Here is a 21,075-nt window from a genome sequence, read left to right as displayed (position 1 = left end):
AATTGCACAGGGCCCCATGCTCAGAGGGGTCCTGCACTTTATTTAATGTTCTCTTGTCACTCTTGAAATTCTTAATCTCTGAACAAGAGGCTAACATTTTCATTTTGCACTAGGCCCTGCAAACCATCTAGCCAGTTCTGGTTTTGTGTTAGGGGAGGGCAATTGTGAATAGAGGACCAGGAAAGGTCTCAGTGAGAAAATGCATTTGAGGAAAAGCTGGAAGATGATGAGGGAGTGAGACATGCCTTTCTTTTACTTATTCTGAAGAACTCCCACTCAGCACTTGGCAAGTGTTACCTCCTCTAAGCAGCCTTACACTAACTCCCTTAGCAGTTACTGCTCTAGCCCTGTCCCCCCAACACCCTGCAAATACCTCTGTTATGTACTCAGGTGACACTGTAAACATTTATATTGAACATCTGTCTCCCCAGTCACCTTGTTAGCTCCTTGGAGAAAAAGGTGGTGTTTTATTCATATTTGTAGCAACAGCAATAATACTGGTTGTTACTTAATGCCAGATCCTGTCCCCAAGGTTTTACTACAAGGCAGACACTGTCAGTATCCCTGTCTTACACTTGTAGAAACTAAAGCATAGAAAGGTTAAGTAACCAGCCCAAGTGACACAACTGGTAGATAGCAGAGCTGAGACTTGAATCCAAGAAAGTGGAGTCCCCAGACCTTGCATAGTACACAGTGAGTGCCTAGAGCATCGTTGGAGAATGAAGAAATGAGTATGGCTGGACAGAGTGGCTCATGCCTGTAATCCCAGCACTTTGAGAGGCCGAGGCAGGAAAATGGCTTGAGCCCAGGAGTTCAAGGCCAGCCTGGACAACATAGTGAGACCTCATCTCTAAAAAAAAAAAAAGAATAATAATAAGAAGAAGAAATTAGTAAACAAAGAATTATAAGTGACTGAATGATCAGATAGAGTCTCAGGAGTAAAACAAATAGGAGAAGGATGTTTACATTGTGGCTGCAGATCCAAGTTCAAACCTGCACAGGAGAGAAAAGACACTCCGTTTACGTTTTAAGACATATTCACTAAGACAAATAATGATTTTCTTTAGCTAAAAGAACCACCATATGAAATATGTATAAATTAATTTCAATGTTGATTTAGTTTTTATATTATTACCTTAGGAATAGAAAACAAGATAAATTCTATCTAAAATTCATAATAAAATTGCCTAGACACAATGGCTAACACCTGTAATCCCAATACTTTGGGAGGTCAAGATAGATGGATTGCTTGAGTCCAGGAGTTTGAGACCACCTGGGCAACATGGTGTCTCTACTAAAAATACAAAAATTAGCCGGGCATAGTGGTACATGCCAACAGTCCCAGCTAGTCGGGACGCTGAGTTGGGAGAATCACCTGAGCCCCAAAGGTTGAGGCTGCAGTAAGCCAAGATCATGCCACTGCACTCCAGCCTGGACAACCAGTGTGAGACCCTGTCAGTAAATAAATAAGTAAATAAATAAAATTAATACAAGGCCAGATGTGGTGGCTCACGCCTGTAATCCTGGCACTTTGAGAGGCTGAGGCAGGAGGATCCTTTGAGCCCAGGAGTTTGAGACAAGCCTGGGCAACATAGGGAGACCCTGTCTCTAAAAATAAATAAAATAAAAATAGTAAAATAACCAGAAGCTTTGTTGAAATAGTAAGGTTAATTAATTTAACTAATACTTTCTAAATATCTAACATGCTGCTTTGGGAAGAAGAATGTGATAATGTGGATATGAATTATAGAAAATTAAGATGAGGAGTGATGCCTGATCACTAAGCCAGTTTTCATCCTGCAGAGTGGGATACAGTGCAATAAGAGAGTGGGAAGGGAGAGTTAGTTGTCACCGCATTGCTTTCGTCATTTGACAAATGCCTTGCTGTGCAAATACAACCCAGAGGAGTTGTCAGTGGTCTAGAGTTTTAAAAAGCCCTTGGGCATGGGTTCATTACCTTTATCTTCCTGGTTCCTGCAGAGTGTAAGAGATTCAGCTTCATCAGGAAAGTATACATGGTGTTGCTGAAGGTGTAAGTTTCCCTTTTTTGTGAAGTAGTGATTAAGGGACCTTGAGAAGCGTGCCAGCCCTCTCCCAGGGAGCAGTCACCTGTCCTCCGGATTCATCTGATCAGCCTTCTCAGATGGGCTCAATGCTACAGCCATGTGTATATACTGCCAAAACCAACTGGAGACACCTTAATCATGTAGCTTATGCAGAGAATGATATTCCAAGTCTCAAAAATTCTCAAACCCTATTTTCAATAAATGCCTGAAGGCTGACTGCCTCATTCCTGTCATAGTCCAGAGATGGAACTGTTGTAAGTATCCTACCGTAAACTCTGTCCTGCAGCAAAATGGATGTCTCATGAAACACTGAGCTCCCCAGCTCTGCAAACAGTGCCCAGACTTTCTCTACCAGTTGAGTTTTCATCAGCCCATCTTCCTTTCAGCATAGAGATGATATGTTAGAACCCAATGGAATAAAGGGTTAAGGGTCATAGTTACAGTGGATCAAATTTCAACACATTGTCATCATGTTGACTTGCACCATCAGACACGGTAGCCTGGCCTTATTTCTTTCAGGGTTGAACCAACTCATATGTGCCAACTGCTAGCTGAGGTCATTGCCTCCCAGGAAGCAGTTGATGGGAGGTTGGAGGGTTAACTTTCTGCCCTCTCCCAGGTCTCGGCCCCACATGGCAACTGTATTCTGGCCCCATTGTGTGATCCCATCTCATCTGTATCAGAATGAGTATTGCACATTATGAGACCAGGTAGTTATATATTTAAATGCGATGAAAAATTATTCTTTGAAATGAGGCATTCACAATATTTTCATTCAAAATGCAAGACTGTTATCCCAAGTTGTCCCTAATACTGTATTTTGCATTTGTTTCTCATACCTTGAGGCCACTGCTGACCAGTGGATTTTAGCCTAGGGGGGTCTGCTTAGAGCAGAGGGTTGCACCTCCATTAACATCAGTGAATTGGAACTGTTCTTCTATTTCTAGCCACTTCATTCCATTGTAACTTTATGATCATTACTTTGTAAAATACCATTTTATGAGTTTAGTTTTGTGTGTAATTCTCCACCTCCCACCCCCTCTTATTTTTTCCCATTATTAGAGCCTTGTTTGTTAAGAACAAAAAGTAACAGTGCACACTTGTGGTCACAGTTTCATGAACATACAGCTTTTCACTGGTACCTGAATATTTGCCTTCTGAGTATAATAAATGAATTTAAATGGTTCCTAAAAATGGGTAGACAGTGCCAGCTTCTCCAGATGGAGGCTAAGCCAGTGTTTAGAAAGCCTCTGCCTGTTGTAACACTTGCTGGCAGGTGCGATGGGCACTTGCTTTCTGTTGTGTGTATCTGGAGCAATTACCACTGCCTAAAGTAGACCAGAGATGGGTTCCTGGGAGGGACCCTTGTGACAGTTCAGAAAGTAGCCATCGTATCAAAGCAACCCTTGACCTAGAGCAGACACTCAGGGTGTCCTGATAAAAGTGTTCAAGGGGCCCCCTCACTAGTCCCCTCAGCCTCAGTAGTCTCCTATCCTGAACTTGTCTGGATTTCTCAGTTGACAACTACTCATCTAATCTTGCAATGGCTTTTCCATTGTTGACTTACATTGTTACTTAGTTAACTTTTCATCATTTGTACCTCTTCTACAAAGCTAAATTGTAGGTCTCTTGAGCACAGGCCTGAGTCCTGCACATACCCTTCCCTCACACCACTGAGCACAGAAGAAGAAACAGACCGGACTTGGTTTGGAATCCTGGCTCTCCATTGACTAGCTCTATGACCATGGATAAACTCCTTCACCTCCCTGCTTCACAGTTTCCTTAGCTACAGAATAGGGGCAGTCATGCCTGCCTTGCAAGGTGTTATAAGAGCACAGTGCTGGGCACTAGGAGATACTTGGTAAATGGTCATTCTGGCTCACCAAACAAAGCCTCACACACAGAAGCTGAGCAAAATCTTGCAGACTTAAATATAGCAAAGCAGGACTGAAACCAGTATGGGAGATGAGCTAGTTATGAGCTCTTGAACTTTCATGGTGAGGACACCATTTCCTCTGCCCTTGGGCTTAAGTGACAATTTACAAACCAGGTTTTTTGGCCAAGCACGGTGGCTCATGCCTGTAATCCCAGCACTTTGGGAGGCCAAGGCAGGCAGATCACGAGGTCAGGAGATTGAGACCATCCTGGCTAACATGGTGAAACCCCGTTTCTACTAAAAATACAAAAAAATTAGTCAGGTGTGGTGGCGGGCGCCTGTAGTCCCAGCTACTAGGGAGGCTGAGGCAGGAGAATGGCGTGAACCCGGGAGGCGGAGCTTGCAGTGAACCGAGATCACACCACTGCACACCAGCCTGGGTGACAGAGTGAGACTCTATCTCAAAAAAAAAGGTTTTTTATCTGTGACTCTTTCATGATGATATGACGATCATTTCAAGCTCAGCATGTCTCCTAAGCCTCAGTGATCTAAGGAGTGCCATTGATTTGTGATGTGGAGACTTTGCACATTTGCATCCTTAGTCCAATTCATACATTTAAGCATCAGCTCTTCTCTAAGCGGAGATGCTTTCTCCAGCTCCTTGCAGCCAGCTGTGTGGCAGAGGGTGACTCCCAGTACTGCTTCCTGATCTACAGATCCCCATGGATGTCCCTTGCTTCTTTAGAATTTTTCTTTACAAGAAGCTACAGTGGAGGATAGTGGTAAGGCTTACGTAGACCTACAGCATCAAAAAAAAAATGGTGATAAGGATGGGAGTATGAGAAAAACTGTGTGAACAGTGTAAATATCATTGAAAGTAATTTCCTACATTTCCCATATAGTGAGCACCTTTGCCAAAACTCAAGAAGTGTCTTAACCACCCGTTCAGCAACTGGCACATTACAGAGGAGCACAGAATCATTATGAGGGCAGGGGTCAACTCTGCATTGATTTTACCATTTCTTTCTTTGTGGTGGAGCCATGTGGCAGTAAAGGAATAGGTCATGTGACATTCTTGTCACCTTCTTCAGTTACCTATAAATACACATTTCCTTGATTTTTTACTTTCTTTTAAAGATTCCTGGAAGGACATAAAACAGATGTATTGTCAGTACTACATTTGCTGAACCTATTACCATGTCACCTTAGCAGGATACAAAATGTCAGTCAGATGAGCTCCTTTTTAATACTGGTACTGTGACACGGGGCAAACAAAGACCGTTGCCTGCCTGCCTTTGATCAGTTGATCAGTTTGGTTAGTTGATTTACATGATGCCTTGTTCCAAAAGTAACTTGAGACAGCACCCTCTAAACACACTGTGTTGTTACCTTGTGTACACAGTAGTGGTATGTTAGCACACAGTTCAACTTACGACATATTCGGTAACATACAAGCTTTTAACAAGTATTTACCATGTTAGAGACCCCAGGTTAGATTAGACACAAGGTTACAAAGACAGACAAAACCATTCCTGATCTGAAGGAGCTTGCTCTCTTATGGTAGAAACAGACACAATTAGGTATAATAAAAGGGAGATGGCAGTGATTACCCACATAGAATTTATAATGTGGGTTTAGCAGTCATGGCTTTTTGTTTTGTTTTTTTAACCGAATATCTCTGGACTCGTCATCTGACAGGAAAAAAAAAAATTTAAGATGGAATCTTACTTAAGTACTTTAAAAAGATTAACAATTAAAATCCCGTTCAGTTACATGTCTAAGAAATTTCCCTTACTGGAAAGAATGCAGTGATATGAAGTCATTGCTGCCCTGGAGAATCCAGCACATTTCCTCACCTGGCTATGAGAGCTGAGAGAACAATGTCATTCATTCTCTCTAAGAGGACTGGAGAGCACTCCCAAAGGAGTGAATGTCCAGGTTGAATCTTGAACATCAATTACAGGTACTTGCAAGAATTTGGGCTCTGTATGCTACAGTGAGTTTAATACATGCAGAAGTCAGCTACAAAGCTTACCAGTTCACCTTGCAGTGCACTCACTCCCCCAGCTAAAATTTTGTATCACTGCTACCATAGCTTCTAGCAAGGACCCCATGATTGCTGCTTTCATTTGATTTGTACAGGATTTGTAGACATGCCTCACCTTCCTGTGGGGTCAGCGGTGCTTGCAAGAACCTAGAGGATGTGTGGTTTTATGTGCAGGGTAAGGAAGCCTACCCTGATGAACACCAGCAAGTTTAATCCATTTCCATCTGAAAAAACAATTGGCCTCAGGCAACATATTCTTAATTGTCTAAGTCATTGTGTGTGAGCAGGCATGCGTGCGCGCGCACATGTGTTTGTGTGCATATGCAAGCTGTGCATAAATAGCACACTTTCAATCTATGTAAAATATAATGGATAAGCAGCAAATGACAGTAGGCTTAGCCCCTGAAGATTTACCAGGAAAAAAAGACAGCTGCATGGCAAAGCTGCTGCCAATAATTAGGGAAGGAATAGCCCATACCCTGTGCCACTCAGCAGCTTCAACCATTTAAATGACAGCCGGTTTGTTTAGCTCTGCAACCCCCGTTCATTATGGGCCAGGGGTTGATTTCGTCTTGAGCACACCGCTTTTGATTGTTGTCATCTCTGGTGAGATAATGAGATCATCATCATTATAAGATCAGGTAGGACATCATGACCGAAAGTCTCAAGTAGAAACTGTGATGGATGAGCAAAACAGAGTTATTTTAATGTCTCTTTTAACATTGTAAGTGAGGAAAACCTATTTTTGCAACTCCCTGGACTTAGTTTTTTGCAGGGCCACCTTGTCATTTTTGTGGTTGACAAGAAAACGTTAAGGCTCTCTTGGGCTCCAGCAAGCTAAGCTGCAAGAACTGTCACAACACTCCCCCCTCGTGTAGAATGGCTCTCAACAGGACCGATTGGGAGGGAAATTAATAGGCTCCCCATTGTCACCATGCATTTTTGCCAGGATATTTCATTAGTGTAAACACTGAACCCGTTGTCATCTTGTTTAGCCACTTGACCCTGGTGATTTTCAATTCTGCCTGTGCCGTGATGGAGTACAGCAGTGGCATGCGCGAGACAGGCACTAATTATTGGAAGCAGAATCATCGCTGACCCAGTACTACAAGATTAACTGCCCCTTTGCAGTCTTTATTCTGGGACATTAGCACTGTCTGGTTATCTTGCTTCAGTTGAGGGATTCGGGACAATAGCGGTGCTGATGGTAATGTTGGCGATTTTCCTGTTTGTTTTGCAGGTCACGGCCAGGGGCTTTGGGCCGCTGTTACAGTTTGCCTACACTGCCAAGCTGTTACTCAGCAGAGAAAACATCCGCGAGGTCATCCGCTGTGCTGAGTTCCTGCGCATGCACAACCTGGAGGACTCCTGCTTCAGTTTCCTGCAGACCCAGCTCCTGAACAGTGAGGATGGCCTGTTTGTGTGCCGGAAGGATGCTGCATGCCAGCGCCCGCACGAGGACTGTGAGAACTCTGCAGGAGAGGAGGAGGATGAAGAGGAGGAGACGATGGATTCAGAGACGGCCAAGATGGCTTGCCCCAGGGACCAGATGCTTCCAGAGCCCATCAGCTTTGAGGCCGCCGCCATCCCCGTAGCAGAGAAGGAAGAAGCCCTGCTGCCCGAGCCCGACGTGCCCACGGACACCAAGGAGAGCTCAGAAAAGGACGCGTTAACGCAGTACCCCAGATACAAGAAATACCAGCTTGCATGTACCAAGAATGTCTATAATGCATCATCACACAGTACCTCAGGTTTTGCAAGCACATTCCGGGAAGAAAACTCTAGCAACAGCCTCAAGCCAGGGCTTGCCAGGGGGCAGATTAAAAGTGAGCCGCCCAGTGAAGAGAATGAGGAAGAGAGCATCACACTCTGCCTGTCTGGAGATGAGCCTGACACCAAGGACAGAGCGGGGGATGTCGAGATGGACCGGAAACAGCCCAGCCCTGCCCCTACCACCACGGCCCCAGCTGGGGCCGCCTGCCTGGAGAGATCCAGGAGCGTGGCCTCGCCCTCCTGCTTAAGGTCTCTGTTCAGCATAACGAAAAGTGTGGAGCTGTCTGGCCTGCCCAGTACATCTCAGCAGCACTTTGCCAGGAGTCCAGCGTGCCCTTTTGACAAGGGGATCACTCAGGGTGACCTTAAAACTGACTACACCCCTTTCACAGGGAATTATGGACAGCCCCACGTGGGCCAGAAGGAGGTGTCCAACTTCACCATGGGGTCGCCCCTCAGGGGGCCTGGGTTGGAGGCTCTCTGTAAACAGGAGGGAGAGCTGGACCGGAGGAGCGTGATCTTCTCCTCCAGCGCTTGTGACCAAGTGAGCACCTCGGTGCATTCTTATTCTGGGGTGAGCAGTTTGGACAAAGACCTCTCTGAGCCGGTGCCAAAGGGTCTGTGGGTGGGAGCTGGCCAGTCCCTCCCCAGCTCACAGGCCTACTCCCACGGTGGGCTGATGGCCGACCACTTGCCAGGAAGGATGCGGCCCAACACCAGCTGCCCGGTGCCAATCAAAGTCTGCCCTCGCTCACCCCCCTTGGAGACCAGGACCAGGACTTCCAGCTCCTGCTCCTCCTATTCCTATGCGGAGGACGGGAGCGGGGGCTCGCCCTGCAGCCTCCCTCTCTGTGAGTTCTCCTCCTCGCCCTGTTCGCAGGGAGCCAGATTCCTTGCCACAGAACATCAGGAACCAGGCCTGATGGGAGACGGAATGTACAACCAAGTGCGGCCCCAGATTAAATGTGAGCAGTCTTACGGAACCAACTCCAGTGACGAATCCGGATCGTTCTCGGAAGCAGACAGTGAGTCGTGTCCTGTGCAGGACAGGGGCCAGGAGGTAGGGAACCCACATAAATTCAAGCATGTAACCCACTCTCTAGGCCCTTTATCTGGACTATTCCCTGCCCCCCACCACTCCCAGATTGTTCTTACATGCTGAGATTAAAGATGGCAGTAGAGAGACTGCCTTCCCCATCCACAGAGGCAGGGTGCTGAAGGTGATTCCACATTAACCACTTCCGTCCTAGAAAAGCACTTAATATTTGATCTGGATCTCAGTACTCAACAAGCAGAGGCAAGCTGCTGAGTAAAAAAATACTGAAGTCTAATGCATGAAGTGCACTGAGGCACTGCACACCCACCTCTTTCTCCTCCTTCTCTTCCCCCTCCTACATCTGCTTTGGAAGGATGCCATGTTCATCACCCTCATCCTTGCCCTTCACCCCTTCAGCACAAAGGAAGATATAGCATCTCTTTCCAGATTGATTGATTGAAACCAAATAGATCAACACTTTCCCAGCACCTTTTAGATTTTCCTTGTCAACAGAAGACCCCAGGGCCATCCCATGTCCATCACAGTGAAGGTGATGGAAGGCTCACTGTTTATCCCAGTCCTGGGGTCATCACAGAAGCACCCTAGTCGGCCACACATAATGTATAATGGATCATTTCCCAAGCTCCCTCAAACGCTAGGAAGACATTTTGAGAAGTAGTGGGGTACAGTAGCAGTTTCATCCACCCTGAAAGCAATGTACTTGCTAGGAAGAATGTCCAGAGGCCCCATGTGTGTCTTACCATTGCTGGGAGAGGGGAACAGGGGCAACAGCAGCCACATCATGAGCAAGACTCACAAGACTAAGGAGAGGAAAGAAGAGGCCTCCCCCAGAGGACCCACTTCCCGATAACATGAACATTCCCTAGGAAGACCTGAGAGAGTCTGTGTCGTGACTGGCGTTCATGGCACTGTCTTGCTGATTGACAAGGTACCAGCTTGAGACTGCTACCTGTGTCTCAGACGCCCCTCAGGAACGGTAATGAACAAACCCAGTGACAAGTCCCTTCTCAGAGCTGTGTATCCCAAAAACACAGGAAGAAATGAAAAGTGGTCCTCCTGAGGCCAGTAACCTTGGTACCCGTCTGCTCTCTGGATGTTACCAGCCTCTGTAAGGCAGAGATGTTAACCCAACCAGACAGCAGAAATGCCACATGGGATGAGGTGGCTTTTCACAGAGCCACGTGCAGTTTATTCAGCCTCTGCAAGATTGGCGAGAAGCACATGAGGTTTTTAGTTTGGGCATGTTTTGAAAGTAGATGCCAAAGGCCCTATGCCAACTGCAAAAAATGCCCTGTGGTCACTTCCTTCTTTGCTCGCTAGCCTGGTTTCTTCCCCTCTCTTCACTGCCTAGCAGACATGGAGAAAGAGAAACACTGAAAGGATTTAATTTAAAATAAATTAGAAAGGACATTTGAATGGGAGCTATTCCCATGCGAATATACCGTCTCTCCTTAGGTTTGGGGTGGTGGGTTGTGCCTCGTGCCCCAAGCCAGGCTCACATCTGTGTCCCTAACATTGGGAAGATTGAGCTTTCCTGAAAATAGTGAAGGCTTATGTTTTCTCTCTCCTTACTCATTCTTTCCCTCTGACCTCTTTAGTGAGGTTTTCCTTTTGTTCTGAAACCGTGAATGAGCATGCCTGGTGTGGAAGGCTAGCCACTGCGTGCAGCTCATCTGCATCATGGCTTCCTACCAAGGACTGCTGGAGGGAGAAGAGGACAAAGGCCTGCAGTCTGTTTTTTTGTCTCTCCTTTAAGAGGAGCCTGGGGCCAGGCGTGGTGGCTCAGGCCTGTGATCCTAGCATTTTGGGAGGCTGAGGTGGGTGGATCACTTGAGTTCAGGAGTTCAAGACCAGCCTAGGCAACATGGTGAAACCACATCTCTACCAAAAGTATAAAAAAAAAAGCCGGGTGTCGTGGCTCATGCCAGTAGTCCCAGCTACTTGTGGGGCTGAGGTGGGAGGATCTCTTGAGCCCAGGAGAAGGTTGCAGTGAGCTGAGATTGCCACTGCACTCCAGCCTGGGTGACAGAGTGAGACCTTGTCTCCAAAAAAAAAAAAAAAAAAAACTGGCCATTAAGCTCAAGGGAAGCTTGTGTTTTTATGACATTTGCATTTGTTCGAAGAACTGTCAGTTTCAGATACATCTTCTTTTGCGCTCACCACCCCCTCGCCCCGCCACCAATATCCCAAAAGAGAGCATAGAGTCATTTCTTGGAACTCGAGACCACAGCAAGAACACATGTATTTTTTCTGTTGGAGCCGTGTCAGTTGTTTACCTTAGAATTAAAAATAGTAGGCCGGGCGCGGTGGCTCAAGCCTGTAATCCCAGCACTTTGGGAGGCCGAGACGGGCGGATCACGAGGTCAGGAGATCGAGACCATCCTGGCTAACATGGTGAAACCCCGTCTCTACTAAAAAATACAAAAAAAACTAGCCGGGCGAGGTGGTGGGCGCCTGTAGTCCCAGCTACTCGGGAGGCTGAGGCAGGAGAATGGCGTAAACTCGGGAGGCGGAGCTTGCAGTGAGCTGAGATCCGGCCACTGCACTCCAGCCTGGGAGACACAGCGAAACTCCGCCTCAAAAAAAAAAAAAAAAAAAAATAGTAACTCAATTAAAAGGAGGACTCATTCAACCTGTAAAACAGTCACGAACAGGACTAGCCTTCCCCCCTTGAGAAATACCCCTACTTTTAAAAATATTCCTATTTTTACCTTTAAAAAAAGAATCCGTCTTCTGCATTCCTGAACAGTGAAAGAAGAGACATTTACCAAAGCTGTATGCCATTTTGGAAATCATAGTCCCTCTCAGTGGTACAGTTCGGACAGGACAGTTATAGTAAAGCTAAGGTTTTCCCCAATTTTACGTCTTAATTTTCCTAGAGTAGAGGAGGTTAGCTTTCCAAGAACTGTCTCAGGGACTTGCCATGACTGCTGCTCAAGGAGTTGATAACCTGCTTTAGGGAGTTACTTTGACCCTGGTTGAAGTATTATCCCCAGTAATAGTGCTCAAGGCAGATCCTTCTCCACAAGCCAAAACTTGTTTTCCTGAACTGATCAGAAGAAGCCAGCATCTGCTGGGCTGATTCTGCCCTGCCCTCCTATGAGATCCAGGTGCCTTCTCTTTCAAGTGAACCCCAAGGAGACACCAGAGTCAGAAGTGAAGACAGGAGTTTCCACCCCTTGCCAGACACCAGTCTAATACTTCACGTGCATTTTCCCAATCTCTCTTCTTCCACCCCTGTAGGGAGCCAAAATGTTAGATCAAAAGAAAAGTGTTCACATACCTTATATTATGTGAGATGTTGTAGTTATACCATGTTAAGCAGCCCTTCCATCTCACAATCACTGGCTTCTCCCATCCTTTTTAACTGTTCCCTAGCTTCGAGAAAGATCAAATTAGCACAGTATTATCCTTTATCAATAATCAGCTTCTTAAAATGACACTCTTTTTTAAATTCTAGAACACAGCGTACCCAGCCCCAAACACACCGAATTTCACAGGCTCTCTCTTTGCCTGCAATAATATACAAATATATATTCACCTCTCTATGGGTTTGGGTTTTATTTTAATGGCATTATATTGTAGAGTTAGCAGCTTCCTTTTTTCACATAGCTGTCTACCATCCACATGGCTGTAGGTCAATCACATAGGGCCAAGACATGTTTCTCTAGTATCTCTGGTTCTTGTAAATCGTAGTTCATTCATCTGTCACTTATCAGTGGACATTTCAGGTGTTTTCAGTTTTTCCCTCTGATAAACATGGCTGCAATAAACATTTTGTGAGCATACTGTTAGTAGTGGTGCTTTTATTTTTGTGGGTTAGTTTCATAGATGGGCTAAATGTTGTGCTCATTTTTTAAACACTACCTAATGACCTACCCAAAACGTTGTAGCAATTCACATTTCATCCAACAACTTAGAATGTCCAGTTTCCCCTATTCTTGCCCATACTAGTTGTCACCAGTCTTTTTAATTTTTGCCAATTTGATAGGCAAAAAATGGTGACTACTAATGAAGCTGACATGTTGTTTTGTGTGTATTGAACATTGATATTTCATTTCCTGTGAATTGTTGGTTCACCTCTTTGCCCATATTTTCTTTTGCATTGTTTAAATCAACATGTAGGAATCTTACTCCCCAATATTAGGAATATTAACCCTTTCTCATAAATGTTGCTTGGATATTCCCTTAGTCTGCTTCTTTATTTATTGTACCTTTTCCCATATAAAAGTTTTTTTAGTTTCATGTAGTCAAGGTATAAGTCTTTTTTTATGACTTCTGGATTTGCTATATTCCTTAAGAAGTCAGGTTGGGAATTTTTCTCTTCCAATAAAAAAAAAAAAATGAACAAGTCACATTAAGTGAAAATCACAAAACAGTATGCACAAGGTCCTAGTTTGTTTCCTGAATATGCACACCCTATAAATGAAATCAGTATAGAGAATAAGAAAAAACCGGGAGCACCATTGAAGAGGAGTGTAGGGAAAGTTTCATTTCTATGTATGTATGTAATGTTTGAATTTTATGTAGGTTTATCTTTTAAATTAAGACATAATTCGCATACCATAAAATTCACCCTAAGATGAACAATTCAGTGGTTGTTGATATATTCACAGTGTTGTACAACCATCACCACTGTGATAATTCCAAAACATTCTCACCACCCTAAAAGGAAATGCTGTACCTATTAGTGGTTATTCCTCATTGCCCACTCCCCTCAACCCCAGGCAACCAGTAATCTACCTTCTGTCTCTGTGGATGTACCTGTTTGGGGCATTTGTATAAATAGAATCTTGCAAGATGTAGCCTTCTGTGTCTAGCTTCTTTCACTTTAGCATAATACTTTGAAGGTTTACCTTTGCCATTGATGTACTCACCAGAGATATTGTCATGTATTAGTCCTTTGTTCCTGTTAATTGCTGAGTAATATTCCATTATGTTGATCCATTTTGTTGACCAGTACCACATTTTGTTGTTCATTGGTTGAGGGCCATTTGGGTTGTTTCCACTTTGGGGCTATTATAAATAATGCTGCTGTGAGCATTTGAGACAAGTTTTTTAAGACTTGTTTTCAGTTATTTTCATAATATTCCTAGGAGTGGAACTGCTGAATCATGTAACTTTGTATTTAACCTTCTGAGGAGCTACTAGACTGTTTCCAAGGTGGCTATACCATTTCAAATTCCCACCAACAATGTATCAGGGATCCAGTTTCTCTGCATCCTTGCCAACACTTGTTATTGCCCATCTTTTTTGTTAAAGCCCTCTAGTGGGTGTGAAGTAGTTATGGTTTATCTCATTATGGTTTATAGGTTTGTTTTTAAATGTTGGAAATTATAGAAAATCACAGTCATTTTCCAAAGTAGTAAGCTTCTTAGTAAGACAGCTTTGTAGCTGGACCATTTCAACTTAATTGTAGATTTTAGTAAAGAAGCACCACAGAGGGTTTATTTGCACAGTCAAAAGTATGGATTCATTGGACTTGCTTTATTAACATGTTTTACATTGAGAGGGATAAAAGTGTATGAGAGGTAAGAGAGTGTGTTGGGGGCAGGCAGGGGGCGGGAAACAGAGAGAAGGGAAGAGAGATAAAGTCCAGAGAAAACATGGAAATGGTACAAAAGAGCCATCTGACTCTTAACTCTTCCCACCCAAATGCTGACTTTGAGACACATGTTGTATGTAAAATTTGTACAATCATTTTTGTGGTTTGGTGAATCGGGCATGTTTTTAGAAGTGTCTGTAATTGGTCTGCTTAATAAAAAGAAACCTTGCTGGGCAGCATAGAAATCAGCCATATTTCTAATTAAAACAGTGTTTTTATGTTGTCTAGAACATTGTGAGAGTCTGGAATTCCAAAGCACATGTCTGTAAGATGAAACCATGTGACAAAGATAAATAGAGCTGATAAACAGAAATAATAATACCTTGTATCTATTAGGCAGTTGAAACTTTCCCAAGCACTTCCACCTGTCATCCAGTTGTATTCTTCACAGCAACCCTATAAGCTAAGCAGGGCAGGCGTTATCTCCCTTTGACTCCTAGATCCTCCAAGAACTTTAGGACAGACAGAACGAAGACTTGCCTGAGATCACACAGCTAATTAATTGAAGTATCACAACTGAATCCTAGGTGTCCTGTATTTGTGTTAGAAACTGGACCATGAGAAGAGAGCATGGAAGGACAATTGTGCGGGACACATTTTTTCACCTGGGAGGGGAGATTTTGTCATTGCCATCTGCCCAGCACTGAGCTGGCTGTCCTGGTTCCAGCAGCACTGGAATCATCTGTCCAGTGGGCATATTGCTTCCTCCCTCGACATCTCCCTGGGATCTGAGGGTCTCCTCAGAGTACGGGTGTTAAAGACTTTGGAGAGCTGACCACACCATCAGTGCCTCAGGGTATCATGCTAATGTGACCCTACTTCTGTAGTTTTCAGTCAACATCAGGTAATGAAACCAAGAAATGAAATAGGAAAAAATATTAACAAACTAGTCTTCCACTGAGATTTCTAGAGGAAATATTTGTTTCTGGCTTTTTCTGCAAAATTTGCAGCTACATCCTGCTTTTCCAGTAAACTTCACCCAGCAAACCAGAGACACTAGGCAAGCAAAATGTTTGTTGGGTGAGATAGATACAGCACCACTTGATTGCAACTCCTAAAAAAGATACAGAGAAAACAAAGATCATGGGGAACTCTACCAGAGCGAGAGAGTCATCATTTGGGGATGAGAATTTTTTTTCCCTTCTTTTGTCCTATATTTTATGAAAGAAGCTATATTATATAATACATAATTTTATATAATACTTAGAGAATAATGTATATAATTATATAATACTTATATAATTTTTCAATGTTTCCTTTTAACGGGGAGGAAGGGGATGATGGTTTAGGCTGAAGAATGGCCATGGCTGTTGGCAGGGAAGAGAAATAATGCAGCCGATTTCTGTTTGGTGAGAAGGAAGCACCGGCATCCCGGGGCCCAGCCTACAGTCTCCCCTCTGCCTCGTCGGTGCAGACAGCGTTCAAAGAGACATATGTAGGTTCCATGTATTGTCCAGATATCACAGGCGGACCTGAGAATCCCTGGGCACACTGCACGGACCATCTATTTTACTGACTGCTCAGGGGCTGGAGCCTAGCCAGGTGTGATGGCTTACGCCTATAATCCCAACAGTTTAGGAGGCTAAGGAAGGAAGATCGCTTGAGGCCAGGAGTTTGAGACCAGCCTGGGCAACAGAACGAGATCCTGTCTCTAAAAGAAAAAAAAAATTAAAAAGAGCTGGAGTCTCCAGAAGAACTAACGCTCCTGTAGCCATGCTTAGCAGGACAGGGCAGGTACCGTGCTAAAAACCACCTCAAGTCCTGCTCCTCCTGTTGCGTTCCAGAGGGGAGAAGAGTCAACACTTTGCTGGGCTGAATAAAATCAGCTTATTGTGCCAACGATGGCACAGGCCTGTGGTGCCCTGATTGGCCCTTGGCCTGCTGACTCAGTGGCTGCCCTGATTCTCCGAGTCTCTACTGAGAACCAAAGTGGTGGACCCCTGGCTAACGAGTGGCGCCCGTGAATCCCACCTGCACTTCCCCTTATACGCAGCCTGCATGCCCGGAGCTGTGTGTGGGTGACTGAGATGGTAGCGACAGTTCCCAGGACTCTTCACCTCATCACACTGGGTGTTGGGACTATTTAGGAAACCAAGCCACTGCTGCGAAGTGAGATCCTGGAGGAGTGAGTGTGGAGGGACAGTCAGTAAGATGTTAAGCCTGACTGGGCCTGTTTGGCTCAGAATAATTATCTAGAAGGAAAAGAGGTGGGCCGCAACCTTCTTGATGTGTTTTCACTTTCCAAGACCTGCTGGCCGCCTTTTACTCCTCAGCTCCATTTGAGGAATGTTTTGAGTGCCAAGAGCCTGGGAGAGGCATGTCCTCCACGGTACCAAAGAGTCAGTGGCTGCTCCTTCTTTCCAGACAAGATGTCCCTGACTTGGAACTTACTACTCAGGAAACAACACATGGATGTGGTCAAGTCCCCCCACTGCCCACGCCCCCGTGCCTGTCCGAGAACACCTCAGAGACCCCCGTGTGTTAGTGAACATAAGTCCTCCCTTGCTAGAGGGGGAACCGAGACTTGTAAAGAGGAACAAGTGAGTTGGGTTTTTTTTTCACCTGGAAGAAAGTCTACAGTTGACTATTACCTTTTCCTCTGACCCTCTTTAAAAAGCAGGTTGTGTTGCAGCAGCTCTGCTGAAGTGTTGTATGGCCTTTTGTCTCGAGGACTTTGAAACTAGCATTGTTGATTTTTCATTTTTCCTGGCAACCCTCCCTCCTATTCCCCTAGTGTTTTATATTCACTGTCTGGATGATTTAAATACAGTAGCTCTTGGTATAGACGTCCTTTTGACTTTCCCTGTAGCCTGAACCTTAGGGATATCTTCTTTCTGAGAGTAGGTAAACACATGTAGAGCAGAAGCAGAATGGCTTTGTTGTCAGCAGAGGGAAAACTCCACAAGCCCGCAAAGCGCCACCACCTCTGCTGCACTGGAACATCCGCGTCTCCAACAGACCGACCTCTGTGTTCCGGAGACACCGTGCAGGATCAGAGTGTCTGTTTGTTATCCAACGGGTATTAAAGGGAAATCATTCTTTCATATCATTAGAAGCCCTGTGCAAACACAGCCCCATGGACGAAGGCCTTTCCCAACCCCGTTACAAGGAGCTGTTTGTCCTGGCTGCCTGTCTTTAGCAGTTGGAACAGGACCAAGCCGACGGTGGTGTCATGGGCCCTACTGCGATTTTGCTTTCTTGGACCAAAGTGTCATGGGACAGAGCTCACCAGGTGGAAGTTGAATCAGAGCACCCACTGGGAACCTTCAGTAAATGCCACACGGAACAAGCTCGGAACTGTGATGGAACCTGGCAAAGAGCTTGCACCCAACCACAGGAAAGTCAAATGATCATTTCATACGTTTGCCTTTGTACATGGGAATTGACTAGCCACATGTGCCAGCAATCAGGACTCGTGTCTGCCTGCAAATGATGCAACCAAAGAAACCTGGGCTCAGGATCAAACGTCTTCATCCTCACTGCCTTGAAGAACACAGACTTAACCCTGCAGCATCTGAACACTATTGAGGGTTAGTTTCTTCACCCAAGAGCATTTTGATCAGTTCAGCCCAGACCCGTGTGTTTTTCTGGCTGCTGGGATTCACTGAGTCCATTTATTCTGTCTCCTAGAGTGCCACTGTCCAGTTGCCACTTGCTGTACATGGCTGTAGAGCCCCTGAAAGCAGCTAGTCTGAATTATGATGCGCTGTAAGGATAAAATGTGCTTTGGATTTGGGAAGTTTAGCACACACACAAAAAAAACTGTAAACCATCTTATTAATAATTACATTAGCTACATGTTGGAGATATTTTTATCTATTGGGTTAAATAACATACAGTATTCAAACTCATTTCACCTGTTTCTTTTTACTTCTTTTAATGTGGCTACTGGAAAATTTAAAATCACAAATGTAGCTCGTGTTGTTTGTATTAGACAGGGCTGGGCTAGCGCTTGAAGGAAGTTTAGGTTTGTAGTGCCATCTGCTGGCTCATCCAGAGCAGACGCGCATGTAAACAAGAATCTGAGCTAACCCACACATCTCTTAGCCTGGCAGCACGCAACCTTTTTATTCCAGGAGCTTCTGAAGCAGGACCAGACTGCACCCAGAAGCTGCTGAATCCCCAAGAGCCTCAGGAAGGGGAGTGACAGACCGCTCATAGGTGCAAGCCTATGTCAGCTCATGGGTGCCAGGGAGGCTCTTGAGATAGAGTAGTGGTTTGCTGCTCACCTTCCGCACTTGAAGCTCTTTCATGCAATCTTTTGCACTGGTTGCTATTCTTAAATATTTCAGGCCAGGCACTGTGGTTCACCCCTGTAATCCCAGCATTTTGGGAGGCCAAGGCGGGCAGATCACTTGAGACCAGGAGTTCAAGACCAGCCTGGCCAATATGGCAAAACCCCATCTCTACTGAAAATACAAAAATTAGCTGGGCGTGGTGGTGCACACCTGTAATCCCAGCTACTCGGGAGGTGAGGCAGGAGAATCGTTTGAACCAAGGAGGTGGAGTTTGCAGTGAGTCAAGATCGCGCCACTCTACTCCAGCCTGGGTGACACACCGAGACTCCCTCTCAAAAGAAAAAAGAAAAATATTTCAGGCCAGGAACTGTGGTTCCCACCTGTAATACCAACACTTTGGGAGGCTGAGGAGGGAGAATCACTTGAGCCCAGGAGTTTGAAACCAGCCTGGGCAACATAGCGAGACCTAATCTCTGTCTTCCCCCCCACCCCCTCTGGTGCAAGATCTCATCTCTACAAAAAAAAAAAAAAATTAACCGGGCATGGTGGTCCCAGCTACTTGGGAGGCCGAGGCAAGAGGATTGCTTGAGCCCAGGAGGTTAAGGCTAGAGTAAGCTGTGATCGTACCACTCCAGCCTAGATAACAGAGCAAGACCCTGTCTCAAAAAAAAAAGAAAAAGAGAAATATAAGCAATCATTTAACAACATAGTAATGATACAAACCCATCCTTCAGGAGACTGCTGTCCTCGCTTTAGATAATACTTACTTGCCTTGATTTGTCAAGAATTGGAATTTGTCAAGAATTGGAATTTTGCTGATAAGTACCTACATCCAATGTCTATTGTTGCATAATAAATCACCCCAAAACTTAATGACCTAAAACAATAGTAATCACTTAACACCTCTCACAGGTTCTGTGAGAAATGTGAATGTGAATCAGGAAATCAGGAGTGGCCCATCTGAGCAGTTTTTGCTGAAGATCTCTAATAAAGTGAAGTCAGATGTTGACTGGAGCTACACTCAACTGAAGATTTGACTGGGGCTAGAGAATCTTTTTCCAAGGTGGCTTGTTCACATGACTGGCGAGGTGATGCTGGTTGTTGGCTAGAGGCATCAGCCCCTCTCCACATAGGCTTCTCCACAGAGCTGCTTGAATGTCCTCGAGGCATGGCAGCTAATTTTCGACCTAGCCTCAGAAACTATACACCATTACTACGGCTGCATTCTGTTGGTCAAAAGGCAGGAAAATGCATCTCACCTTTTGATGAAGGAATGTCAACATTTCATTGGAAAATAAAGTCCCAGAGTGCCCAACACTTGTATAGCAATGTATGGCTTTTTTTAAATGCCCTGTTTTTCAGATGAGGAAATTGAATCTCAGAGAGGTGGAGTAGCTAGTCTGAGGTCTCGGGTCTGGTGAGAAGGATGAAAGTCTGGTTCTTCTGACTCCTAGTATATGCTGGTGAAGCCTATCCAAGTTATCTTCTCCTCTCTCCCATATGCTATTGTAACTGAGAATCACACTGGGTTTTTTGTGTCTCCAGCATCTTCAGGATATGTGGGGCTGTCTTCATCCAGGTGCTTTAGATATGTCCTTATGTGGTATCTCCCTGTAACTTGTCATTTTATTGAGTTAGGCTGTAGGTCTTATGGAAGTACATTTCAACTAACTGGAATCTTTCTTACAAAAGTGCTTCATCAATGAAAAATGAAACATTTTCCAATATTGTTCATGCCATTTGCTTCAAAAATCTGAGAGACAATAACATTACAATATGTGTGTTCTTATTCTCTTTGATTATCCTGTTATTATTACATCTTATTTGTCCTTAAACAGGAAATAAGTAATCACTGCTTGCTTTCAGTAGTTTCTATATTACTTGGTCATCGTAAAAAGGAGGTTGTATCGTTTTTGATGTTCCGCCTGCCAGAATTAAAATCCAGCTGCCATAATCATTTTCTGTTATTCTTGGTTTCAGGTAAAACTTCCTTTTCCTGTAGATCAAATCACAGATCTTCCAAGGAACGATTTCCAGATGATGATTAAGATGCACAAGCTAACCTCAGAACAGTTAGAGTTCATTCATGATGTCCGACGGCGCAGCAAGAACCGCATCGCGGCCCAGCGCTGCCGCAAGAGGAAACTGGACTGTATTCAGAATTTAGAATGTGAAATCCGCAAATTGGTGAGTTGGCCCATCCATTGTGATCAGCAACCGGAAGTGACCAGGACCAATGTAAAGGAACAGCAAAGAAAGTTGGAAAAGTAGAAAGAAGAGTCATCCTTTGGGGAAGTTTGAGTTTATTTTTTAACAAGTTTCTCAACAGAAGTAATAGCTTTACATCTGCTCTGTGTGTGTGTGTGTGAGCGCGCGCACGTGTGCGCACACGCAGATGTGTAATAGTGTGTCA

General features: G+C 44.7%; 1 protein-coding gene across 9 annotated transcripts in view; it reads left to right on the top strand.

Annotated features, from left to right (window-relative positions):
- BACH2 (BTB domain and CNC homolog 2) overlaps positions 1-21,075 on the top strand; it is a 643,272-nt gene that overhangs the window by 610,782 nt on the left and 11,415 nt on the right. For all 9 annotated transcript variants that reach the window (XM_050788079.1, XM_050788075.1, XM_050788076.1 and 6 more), the window contains 2 exons: positions 7,230-8,822; positions 20,643-20,849. In XM_050788079.1, the coding sequence (XP_050644036.1) occupies positions 7,230-8,822; positions 20,643-20,849 (1,800 nt within the window). The remainder of the gene's footprint in view (positions 1-7,229; positions 8,823-20,642; positions 20,850-21,075) is intronic.

This window comes from Macaca thibetana, chromosome 4 (assembly GCF_024542745.1).
Source record: "Macaca thibetana thibetana isolate TM-01 chromosome 4, ASM2454274v1, whole genome shotgun sequence".
NCBI lineage: Eukaryota > Metazoa > Chordata > Mammalia > Primates > Cercopithecidae > Macaca > Macaca thibetana.
Note: the sequence above shows the minus strand (reverse complement) of the source record. Positions and strands in the feature narration are given on the sequence as shown.